At 31.5% G+C, this 12,348-nt stretch overlaps 5 protein-coding genes across 5 annotated transcripts; all 5 read left to right on the forward strand.

The window, feature by feature from the left end:
- Positions 1–3,050: 3,050 nt before the first annotated feature.
- Positions 3,051–4,922, forward strand: EIN_486770 (hypothetical protein; the record flags this gene model as incomplete). The annotated part of the gene is made up of 1 exon (XM_004255938.1): positions 3,051–4,922. The coding sequence occupies one exon, from the start codon at positions 3,051–3,053 to the stop codon at positions 4,920–4,922; it is 1,872 nt and encodes a 623-aa protein (XP_004255986.1).
- Positions 4,923–5,800: 878 nt separating this feature from the next.
- Positions 5,801–7,546, forward strand: EIN_486780 (hypothetical protein; the record flags this gene model as incomplete). The annotated part of the gene is made up of 1 exon (XM_004255939.1): positions 5,801–7,546. One exon carries the CDS (start codon positions 5,801–5,803, stop codon positions 7,544–7,546), a length of 1,746 nt encoding a protein of 581 aa, XP_004255987.1.
- A 343-nt stretch (positions 7,547–7,889) lies between these two features.
- On the forward strand, positions 7,890–8,942 carry EIN_486790 (hypothetical protein; the record flags this gene model as incomplete). Its single annotated transcript, XM_004255940.1, has 1 exon — positions 7,890–8,942. One exon carries the CDS (start codon positions 7,890–7,892, stop codon positions 8,940–8,942), a length of 1,053 nt encoding a protein of 350 aa, XP_004255988.1.
- A 186-nt stretch (positions 8,943–9,128) lies between these two features.
- Positions 9,129–10,128, forward strand: EIN_486800 (hypothetical protein; the record flags this gene model as incomplete). The annotated part of the gene is made up of 2 exons (XM_004255941.1): positions 9,129–9,666; positions 9,884–10,128. 2 exons carry the CDS (start codon positions 9,129–9,131, stop codon positions 10,126–10,128), a joined length of 783 nt encoding a protein of 260 aa, XP_004255989.1.
- A 342-nt stretch (positions 10,129–10,470) lies between these two features.
- On the forward strand, positions 10,471–11,681 carry EIN_486810 (hypothetical protein; the record flags this gene model as incomplete). The annotated part of the gene is made up of 2 exons (XM_004255942.1): positions 10,471–10,626; positions 10,701–11,681. 2 exons carry the CDS (start codon positions 10,471–10,473, stop codon positions 11,679–11,681), a joined length of 1,137 nt encoding a protein of 378 aa, XP_004255990.1.
- Between the last annotated feature and the right edge of the window lie 667 nt (positions 11,682–12,348).

Genomic DNA, 12,348 nt, shown 5'->3' on the forward strand with positions numbered 1-12,348 from the left:
TCGAAATATCCTTCGACTTTATTTCCAGTCAATGCGACTTGTGATTGTGCTGTGCAGACACCCATTTCGAGTGCTGTTCAACTTCCTTTGATTCCAAAGAAGTGTATTTTGTTGTTAGTGATAACAATTTTTACTTGTGTTTATTTGAAGCACTTGGCGCAAATCTGATTTTCTCCAATGTTTTTGAATTTAACTTCTCTGGTGCGTTCTTGTAATCATTTGACGAGTTTGTCAAATAAGAGTAATAAATATGATGGTGTTTCGCATAAGAACTTTTGATTTCATTTTTTTTCATCTATCGCTGTCCGTGGTTAGTTTTATATTGTGCAAAAAACAAACAACCCGTGAATGTTGTGATTGATTAATAAATTCGTGTTTAAATATCTCCATGTTTTTCTGTTTTTAATTATTGTGTTTCTTATCGATAAAAAATACGATTAGATATAAATATCACGCTGACATTCAAACACTTTGAATCTTTTCATATATTTTTGACTTTTTTAGGGTTTATAATTTATTCCATGAACACCAATTGTTTGTGGTTTATTTTTAAAAACCCAATATTAAACAATATCACATAATTAACCTGCCTTTATTTTATATTATAAATTGACAACCAACGACATTGTTTCTTTTTAGTGTTTTCATTTAATTTTTATTCAAACTAAAAGAATAAAAGTGTATATTATTAAAAAATACAATTTGCTTTATTGTGAAAAAATATAATGTTGATTTTTTAGTAAAAATTAAATAAAAAGTATTGGGTTATAAATATGCTTAAAATTATTTTTAATATGTTTTCAAATGTTATTTTTTACTATTAAGATTGTAAATGAAATTTATTGTTTATGTGTGTTTATTTTTAAAATCATTTTAACTGGTATTTATAAAGTTAATAATGTTGATTTTTTTCAGTATTTATTAAAACAAAAACACATTAAAATAGTACAATCTTATCAACATACAAGACAAACGATTTTATTTTTATTTCAACTAAATTACTAAATTGTAAAAAAGAAAATTCTTTATCAAAGAGAACAGAATCATTTAATCAAAAAAACACATTTATTTTTTAATTAATAATATTTGAATAAACAGGAACAACAAAACAAATATCAGGATTCTATTTTAATTTTTAATTTAACAAACCTAGTTATTTCAACATCAATTTTAAATAAAGTCTGTCTAAAAACGTTGTCCATTTGACAAAAAATTACACGAAATATGTTTAAAAATTTGGGAATTAGGAAAAAACGATCAAATCCCGATAAATTATGAAACAACGTTTTGGGAGTGTTTCGAATTGTTTCCAGAAATATTCCAGTTTTGATGGTCCAAAAAATGCCTGGGAACGTTGGAGAGCGGACAACAATTTCAGATTAACTATATATTAATTATTAATTATTAATTATTAATTATTAATTATTAATTATTAATTATTTATTATTTATTATAGTAATTTAATAGTAATATTATAGTAATTTAATAACTGGAAATCTAAGTAAATAGTTTCTTTCTCGTTTACAACATGCATAAAAATATATCAGTAAAGAAGTGATGAAGGTTTATAATACTGTAATGCGCAGATTTGAGTTGGTCATGCTATTATTTATTACTTTGATTGGTTATATCATATTTTATTAAAAAATAAAAATATGTTTTTTTTTAAATTAATTTAACTATTTTAAATTTTTAAAAATTAAAATAATTTTATTTAATTTTTCCCAATTCGTCATTGTTCTCCACATGAACAGAGAGTCCCGAAGGCGAAGAGATGGTTGAAGGAGAAGACTGCTCCGAGCCCATGTAATCCAATAACAAATCAAATTGGAAATGCATAATTGAATTCTTGTCGTATATCACAACCACTTTCATGATGTTAAAAGAAGGTGTTTTTAAGTTTTAGTGTTAATAACTATTCTAATTTTAATATTTATAATAATCTTTAAATAAACCACATTTTTTTATTTTTTATTTTTATTCATTTTTTTATAAAGTTACAGTAGATAAAAAAATAAATATTTATTACAAATTATTCTTTTATTCAATAAATGTTACCTCCAGTCAGTAAAAACCAAGCGATACTCAGGCGATCACACGTATATCGCAAACAATCTATATGTGCACCTGTTTAATACACTTTTAAGTCCTACCTTGGCGCTGATCCCAATGAACGCCCCTGTCTGAAAAGGGAACCACATCCGTCAAAACAGTACGGAAAAGGAAAATGGGTGATATGGTACGCACAAACAGTGACTTAAAGGCGGAATTCATTCAAAAAACACTCGCGGCAAATACTATATTTTGGTTAAGGTGGTGGTGAAACAAGTGTGTTTAAATAAATAAATACGAATAAAAACTAGAGTTTATTATGTTCATTTTTATTTATTCATTATTTTATAATAAGTAATTTATAATATTATAGTACCGAAAAATAGTTCCAGATACAAAAATAATGCATTTTTATTCAAAAAAATTTATTTTGATTAATTTAGGTAAAAACCCAATTATTTTACATAAATTTAAAAAAAAACAAGACTATGGTAATAAAACTCAAAAGTGTTGTTTTTATTATTTATTCTTACTTCGGGTTTAATTATTTTCGAATGAATTAAACCCGATTATTTAATTAAACCCGCACTGGAATTAAACCAGTCCCATAAAAAATTGGGTTTTTAATTTTGTAACAAAATAAGTGAGTCAAAAATCCATTTATTTTCAATGATATATTTTATCATTTTTTTATATTACAAAAATAATTGTTAATAATTGTAATTTATAAATTTAATAACAATTAACAATTGTCAATTACACTATCCTCTTTTTTTTAAAATGAAAACCAAAAAGAATCAATAACAAGTTATTCTAAGAACTATATTTGACACCACAAAAAACGACTTTTCATTTAACTCCATAATTAAAAAAGCAATTAAATAGTTTATAAATATGATATAATTATAATATTTATATAGAAAAAGTTAATTGTTTAGCAAACGAAGGACTTTACACCGAGAAATAAAACAGACTGAAATAATAATCTTTTAATTTCCATGTCACAATCAACAATAAAAATCTGTCCGAGTTGTCCCCTCTCACCTATACAATGTTCCTCTTCAAGTATCATTTCACTTGAAGGGATTATTATTCCAGAAAACATTACAGCAGAATTTATTCACTTGCAAGCATTCAATCCATCACCAAGAATACTTTCTCGAAGATCGATAATACCTCTCATTAACGCATTACAACTGACCGAGTCACAAGAAGAAAATTTTGAGTATTTTCCTGTTCGTGATTATGACTCACAGTACAAATCGGTAAAAGATAAATTTGAACCAAATTTATCACCACTAAGAACATTAGGAAAGTCACAAAGTCGGACTTCTAAAAGATGTTCGCGACAATTGGAACGAACCTTTTCATTGACTAATATGATACCTTCCTATGATTATACAATTCCCATATGTACTGAATTACTCAATGATATACCTCCCTTCACTTTTGAGGAGTTTGTAAGCTCTTTGGGTAATATGAAACAACTGAAAGAGAATTATGGATTTCTTAAAACTAATAATTTTGTATGTGAGGTGCACAGACATTTAGAAGCGAGTCAGAAGGTGGCACTCAGTATAATGTTACTTAAAATGACATCATCTTCCGTATTTAGAACGTTTCAGTTGGTCGATATTAATAAGGAGAAATACACTGATAAAGATATTAAGAATCTACAACACCACATCTTGGAGTTGCCAAACCCAACAAAACAGTTGATGAGACGATTCACTGAAATAACAAAACATGTGAAGGAGATGGCTTACGTGTTCTCTGGCTTTGTAGTCTCTGACGATAGTAAAGAGGGATTTGTTAATAAACTAGGCTATGGGATACTCAAGACAGCACTGAGATATGAGTCCTTTGTACTCAAAGGAATAGACGAAACGGGAATCTACGACTTCAAAGAGAGTAGAATGAAAGTTGCGTTGTGTTTAAGCGTGGAGACATTGTCGACTCTGTTGTTTAGTAAAGACTCCGTCTCACTTGGGTATGTCAGATTCTATATGACAACACTCCCATATTTCACAACACAGAAAACAGTGTTGCAATTCATTAAAGACAACGTTCAGTTGACAACTACGGACTGCGCCAATGTCTATTTCTCTGTTTGTAAATCATTTTTAGAGTATTGGGGTGACATGTTCACTGAAAGTCAAGTTGAATTCATGGGGAAGGTCTCTCTCAACTACTTCACTGAAAAGGCCAAAGGTGTCACGGACGTAAAAGGTGGGAAAATACCACAAAACACATGTGAGGAGATCACAGGAATGATGTTCAAAGAACTTCGAAGGATGAAAGTGCAAGACCTTGTTCTTCGTGAAAAGAACATTCTCACCAGCCAGGAAGTCACTCACAAGCAAAATTGTTTTGAAGACGTTTCGATGAAATTCAACAAGTGGTGTTTGAACGAGTTGATTACCACAAAAGACTACAAGAAGATGTTAATTCTTGGCGCCAAGTTCTTAGAACTAAAGAATTACGACGCGACATTCAGTGTGTACTGTGGACTAAAAAGTTCACAATGGAAAGGCGACAAAGCAGAGAACTACACAAAGAAGCTTCAAAAAGACAAGAACTTTCGTAATATGGAAATGGTGTTCAATGGACCAATTGTTTCACAGCAATATGACACACTCATATTAAAAGAAAAGGCGCCATTCATTCCAGTCTTCGTGTTGGAAAATAGAAAATTGCTTCTTGCAGAAGAAATTCCAACGTATGTCGATGCCACTAAAACGTCCATTCGAATAGAAGACAAACTGAGAAAATGCTATTCGGCGGTTAATACTTTTATTAGAGGAAGGTGTTTGTCATATCCATTTGTTGTGAAGGATGTAGACACTCTGATCCAGAAATATGAAAAATAGTATGTGTATCTGTACTATATTTTATTTATTATTTTATTATAAGTGTTGTTTTATAGAAAAAAAGGTAATAAAATGAATATATATATAGTTCATTAAAAGTAAAACTTTTTAATAATATAAATCAATAACAATTAATTATTTTTTAATATTATTTTAATATTATTTTTACTCAGGTCAACATGAAATTCAAAATTCATTCATAACATTTTGTATTAAAACAATTGAAATTGGATAAAACTGTTTCGAATTGTTAAAACAAACTAAAAATATTTACTTTAACATTGTTATTTTTTTTTAGAATTTTAGCAATAAAAATTAACAATAATGATTATAATTAATATATATTATTATTATAGTTAATTATATTAATAAAGTATAATAAAATGTCATTTTTTAATAATTGTCCAACTCAAAAAACAACCTGAAAAAACACCTTAATTTTAAAGAGGGATTTTTCAAGTGTTATTTCGTTGCAAAATAATAAATGAAGTATTTAAAACTATCAAACATTATTTCCTCAAATGAACACGCGTATTAATACTCAAAACGATAATACGACAAACTTGTTAAAAAAAGAAAGTTTTCTACCATCAAAAACGTCAAATTTAGAAACACAAAAACAATTGTCAATATAACCATATTAATACCATAAATAAACTATTATTTAATTATATCTCCAAATTTCATTTAACAAGTCTTTTTTAACATAAATTTCAACAACCGTCTTTCATCAAAACAAATTTTATATTAATAGTAAAATTAATAATAATTAATTAGACAAGATTCATCCAAAAATAGGAAGAATGAGAAAGAGAAGTTAAAAAGTGTGAAAAACGCGAATAAAAAGAGAATTTAAAACTCTAATAATTTAAACGATAATGCCAACTAAAAACGACACGCAGTGGGTTCAAGTCCAAGAGGCTGTCTACACGTCATGGTTGAATTCTTTACTCCCACAAGATACGCCGAAGATCATGAACGTGAAAACGGACTTAACACCCGAGATCCTCAAAGTTGTAGCGGAGAGACTTACACAGAAAGAGTTGTCACAAAAGTTGACGAATAAAGTTGGAAGGATATATTCATTAAACGACTATTCGACAGTCTTGTCACATTTACAAGAGAACGGTATTGACACATCAAGTTGCTCTTCTGAGAATTTAGTAGACGGCGGTGAAGGGTACAAAAATGTCCTTGGGATGTTGTTCAGTTTGTACCGAATGTTCTGTGTTAAGAACTACGAGAGAAACCACAAAGGGACTTATGAAGGGAAGAAGCACCAGAAATTGGAAGACTTTGTGCTTGGGTGGATCAACGAGAAAGTCGCGCCATATGGGCTTCGAGTAAATAAACTTGGAGAAGACATTAAAGACGGGAATGTCCTTTTGGCATTATCAGAAGCGTTTTCTGGCGACAAGTTCTATGAACAAATGAAAGAGAAAAGTCCAGTGGAGAAGATCGAACAGGCGTTTAATGTTGCGCAAGACAAGATTGGAGTGCAAAAGATTTTTGTGCCAGAAGATCTTATTAATGGAGATGTCGATGAAAGAGCACTGATGTTATACTTGACATTATTTAATAGAAACGATAAGATGGAACAAAGCGAGAGAATGAAAGAAGACGAAAAGAACAAAGAAAAGGAAAAGCTTAAAGAGGAGGAAATGAAAGCAAAAGAAAAGATGTGGAAGGACAAATTGGAGACGATGGAGAAACAAAATGATATGCTGAGAACACTCCAAGCTAATCAAGAACAAGTCTTAAATGAAGAAATTAAGAAACAACAGGAAATAGCACAAAAGGCTTTGGATGAGAAGAAACGACTCGAAGACTTGAATAAAACACAACAAGAAAAGTACACCGCACTCGAGAAAACTACTCAGGAATTATTGTCCCCAAGACAACAAAACATTATCCCTCAAAATATACAACAACAACTTCCTCAAAGTAATCAACAAGTGTATGAACAACAAATCAAAGAACAAAGTCTACAACAATTACATGTACCTGGATTGGTACAACAACAACCTTCACCTTTATTAACACAAAACGTCGAACAACAAGTGTTCCATGATACTATTCCACCAAAACAATATTTAAATACTCAACAAAATATCCCAATGACTCAACAAGAACAACAACAACACATGCAACCAATTGTCCCTCTACAAGTTCAACAACAAAATTTCCAACAAGAAGCCATACAACAACACCCACAGATTAACTGCCAAAACGAACAACAAGATCCAACACAATACCAACAACAAACGCAATTTCAACCACAAATACCTCAACAAAATATCCAACAGCAACAGTTTATGACTCCTCAAGACGTGTTATATCAACAAAATACACCAATGAAACAACAACCATTGATGCAACAATGTGGAATGCCTCAGATGGTGGGGGTTCAGCCCCAACCAGCAATGGGTCCATTGGGTGTTGGTGCTCAAATGTATGGTGTTCCAATAGGTCAGCAAATACCACAAGGCGTGCCGGTTGGAGTTGTTGGATATGGAGTCCAACAACAGCCCGTTGGTGTTGGACTTGTCGGTGTCTATCAAACACAACAAACAGGTAACATATTCCCACCAGGCCACGATTACTATGGGCAAACTTTTTATTAATTTGACTTTGTTTTTGATTCTTCGAATCTTTCAATAAACCAATTCAAATTCTTATCAACAAATATCATCTGAAAAGTAAAGACACCAAAATCTCTTTATTTCTATACATTATAGTTTTTTAACTATTTAATTGTAGTATAATTAAATAATCCAAAACACGACAATCGTTCACTGTCGATATAAAAATTGAATAAAATAAGACGGTAATTCAATTATTCATGAACGAATTTGTGAATGAAATGTTATTAATATAGTATAATTAAAGTATTATACTGTATAATAAAAAACATATAAATAATTAATACTATATACAATAATTACAAACTAGATAAACTTAAATTCAATGACCGAAACCAATCCAACAGAACCTTCAGCACTTGTAACTCCTTCAAATGCAATGGAGACGGAGCCCATCAAAGCTGAAGAAGTAAAACAAGAAAACACGACGAATAGTGAAGACTCGAATGTACCAGAAGGCGAACAAGTTCAAGGCGATTTACCACCAAAATGTCCTTCAACCCCTTCTGGTGTACCACCTGAAAATAAAGAAGAAAATAAAGAAAAAAGTGAACCAGTGAAAATGGAGGAAGAACCAAAGAAAGAAATTCCAAAAGAATTTTTCATCGAACGTGATGACGTCATCTCAACACTTGTCGAAGCGACGTACCCACTTGTGACGTACGAAGAAATGCTCTTGCGATTCAAAAATGAAACATTTGGGGAGGACTGGATCAAAAAAGACGAACATAGAAAATTGCAGACGTTTGCGATTAACATGTTATACCAGAAATTCCCGGAAAGCGTCGCGAAGACAATTTTCCCTTTTGTCGATGTCATCGAGAAGTTCATCGCGAAGCCGTCGGAAGAGGAGATGAGACTGATCAGAGTCTTAACTGCACAAGCGATGTCTCCACTGAAGGCACCGCCACTGATTTCCGCTGAGAAGAAATTGCCACCGTCCGACCAAAAAGGGATTTCGCCTATGACGGTATTAGAAAAGATATCAGAAAAGAAAGACGACGTCGAACCAGTGAAGGAGAAGCCAAAGGAGAAAATAGAAGAGAAGAAAGAAGTCCTTAAGAGTGAAACCCCCACCAGAACCGACTTTAAAGACACTCAACGAGACAGAAACGAGGACGGCAGAGAACGAAAAAATGACAGAAAATCATATCGAAGCGATCGAAGACAACACGAAGAACGTTTTGAGAGAAGAGACAGAGACAGGAGCTTTAATGAGCGTAGAGAGGATAGAAGAGATGATCGAAGAGACGAGAGAAGAGACGAAAGAGGATTTACGAAAAATAGAAGAGATGACGTCTACAAGCGAAACTCAAGAAATAGATCGCCAAGACGGTCAAGAAGTGCGTCGAGAGAAAACAGTAGAAGAGAGAGATGAATTTTTTGAGTGAAATTTTTTGAATGTTAATATCTTAGAGGAATCACCTTTCAAATGCTAGCAAATTTGTTTAAAATAAAGAGTATTCAATACCATTTTTTAAAAGTAAAGTCACTAAAGAACAAAAAAATAAAAATTGGCAGAAAATTTTGATTTAAAAAAAGAACTAAAAAAGAAAGAAAACAAATGGTTCTTTTATTGGTAATATTGTTGATTGAACACGTCGTTTCGGATACTGAAAGACACTCTCGCAAGGATTTGGAAAAGGGTCCAACAGAAACACTTGAGGGCGTCAATTGCACCGAAGGACAATATATCTACCAAAATGAGTGTATGAACTGTTCGGTGTATTGTGAGGCTGGAGCGTGCAAAGACGAGACTGGGTGCTCGACATGTGTAAGTAATTATTACTCAACAAACGGCGTGTGTAATCTTTGCCCTATGAACTGTGCTGAGGGGCAGTGCATTAATGGAGATGGGTGTGTCAAGTGTAATCCCGGGTATGTGATGAAGAACAAGAAGTGTGAAGTTGACCCGCGGTGCATTCATTGTGTTCAAGGGAAGTGTAATGCGACTGGGTGTTATGAGTGTGAACCAAAATATGAATTAGTGAACAACTCATGCTTTGACAACACTTGTCAGGATTGTGAATTGGGTCATTGCGTGACGGGGTTTTGTGACGATTGCGTCAATGGGTTTTACTTATACCACTCTAAGTGCAACAGTTTGTCCTTTTCTAATTGCTCCATTTGATACTCAGGGAACATATAGTTAATTGTATAATATATATATTATAAAATACTACAATACAATAATAATAATAATATAGTTCTATAATAAAACTGTATAGTTCATAAAGGTGTCGAGAGAAAAGAAATTTATTTTTACTATTTTAATAGTTTTAATAGTAATACTTTAATAGTTTTGAAAGTGACCAGAAGAATGTGTACCCGAATGCACAGAGAATGGATGTGCGGATGGATATGGGTGTATTGAATGTATTAATGGATATGAGGCGAAGAAGGGTATATGTTTGGAAGTGACATCAAGTGGTTCTGCAGGCTTGGCGTCATGGGAGATTGTGTTGATTGTGGTTGTACCATTAGTATCAGTGATATTGATTAGTGTAATTGCTGTGGTAATACTCCTTGTGTTGAGGAGAGTAAATTCAGTGCATGTGTTTTAAGTATCAGAATAGACTCAGTCCTGTATAAAAAGACCACATAGAATAACTTCGTCCAGTATTTACTATAAAATATATTAAATACTAAAATTATAATAATTTATACTATTTATTGTAGTTTTTATTTTCATTAACCAGACTTCTAATTATATTAATTAATAATTTGAAATAAATATCAATTGTTATTAATAACTATAATTAATTAATATGTGAAACTATAACTGAAAATTAAAATATGATAAATTACCATTTTATATTAATTAATTATAATTTAAATAATAATTAATTATTTATTATTTGCGGGTTTTATTAATTAGACAAAACTTAAAATCCAAAACGAAAATGATGAATGAAAATCTCGACAAACAGATAATCCGGTTAACTTCTGAAAAGCGCCAACTTTATTCACTTCTTGAGGAAACGCAAAAAAAACTTGATGTTTCTCAAAATGAAAGATTTGCGGAACGAGAGAAAATGAACGCCTTATATATATCACAACAAGTTAGTTTTTTATTTAATAAATAAACTTAAAAAACAGTGCTTTTATTATACCACTTCAAAAAACTAAATTCAAGGAATTATTCACAAAAATGAAAGAGAATGAGATTGACGGAATGAAAAAGATTGAGAAATTAACTCAGCACATAGCAACCCTTCAAAACAAATATATTTTCAACAGTCTGAAGGAAGCACAACCATCAACAAAACTATTCAAAACTATATTGGAACTTGTTCCCACAGAGAGTCAGACTATTGTGAAAGACCTTTTAGATGAAATGAAAAAACGGATCGAAGACCCCCTGATAGTTTTAATCCAAAAATTACAAGAGAAAAACCACGCGAAGGGAGAGGCCGACTCAGACTTATTGGAGGAAGCTGAAAAAACAGTGGAAGAGTTCAAAAAGGAGGCTATTGAGTGTATGAACACCAGCATTGAAATGATTCAACAGAAGGATAAGCAGATTGACTTGTGTATGAGTGAGATACGTTCGATTCGGGATGCGGCAAATGGCAATTATGAGATCCTTAAATTTGCAGATCTCTGTTCTCAAAATCTCAATCTCATCGCAACGGTCGATAAATTGAAAGGCGAGATTCACGAGTTGACGGAACGAATAGCTTGTATACTTGAAACTCAGAAAGCAATTGACAGTGAAAAACAAATAGACACCAATGAGAAAACTCAAAACAATGATCAATCTGCAGAACGATGTCATTTTTTGGAAAGAAAGATCGAAACTATGGAAAGACAACTTACGAAGGAGAGACACGAACATAAAAAACAAATTGGTGAAATGACAAAAGAACTCAATAAACTGCCAGAAGAACTTAAAAAGGAAAATTCCGAATTGAGATTTCAAAATGAAAGGTTGCGAGCGATGAAAATTGACGAGTGCCAGAAAGAAGAGGAACTTAGGGTGAGGGAATTTATGCGAAAAAATGACCAGGACAAGCAACACATGTCAGGTGAGAACCTACAAAAGTGCTTTATATGTGGGAGCTTGGACCACGCTGCGAAGGACTGTTATTATAAAAAAGCGGTAGAAACAAAATGATTGTTGTTTGAGAAATTAAGTTGTTAGTGTTACTACATTTTTCACATAGTTCAATCCCTTAATTGATCCTTCAAAATTTATTTGATGTAACAAGTACATAACATTTGCGATCACAACAAGAATTGAAAAGAAAAATATTGGTTGTAGTGGTAAAAGTTTAGTTCTTGACGATTTTTAATACTCTCATCGAAATATAGTTAATTATAGTTATTTATAGTATATATGTAACTTTATTGGTATAATTTTAGTTCTTTTAGTACATTTTTTCCCGCTTTTTAGATATCAAATGAGTGCAAATGGAAAATAGAAAGAAGTTTGTTTTTTTTGTCAATTTTATTAAACAAAACCAAAAACAAAAAATTGCGCCATTTTTTTTGATAATAAATTGATAAAACAACAAAACAATAAATAAATAATAATATAATAATAACAAATAAAATAATTCCCACTGAAATGGTATTAAAAATACAACGGAAAAATCTTGCCCCTCGCATAATAGCGTTCTTAAAATAGTTTTCAATTAATAAACATTTTTTGGTTTGCTGATTTTGTTTTTACCAAAACAATCAGAAGTGATTGACTTTTTGCTCCAAAGAATTTAAAAACTATACTCAATACTAACACAATAGTATATTTCTAGTACATTGAGGACCAAGACGAGGAGTTG

This window comes from Entamoeba invadens (genome assembly GCF_000330505.1).
Source record: "Entamoeba invadens IP1 unplaced genomic scaffold scaff_1105074726715, whole genome shotgun sequence".
NCBI lineage: Eukaryota > Evosea > Mastigamoebida > Endamoebidae > Entamoeba > Entamoeba invadens.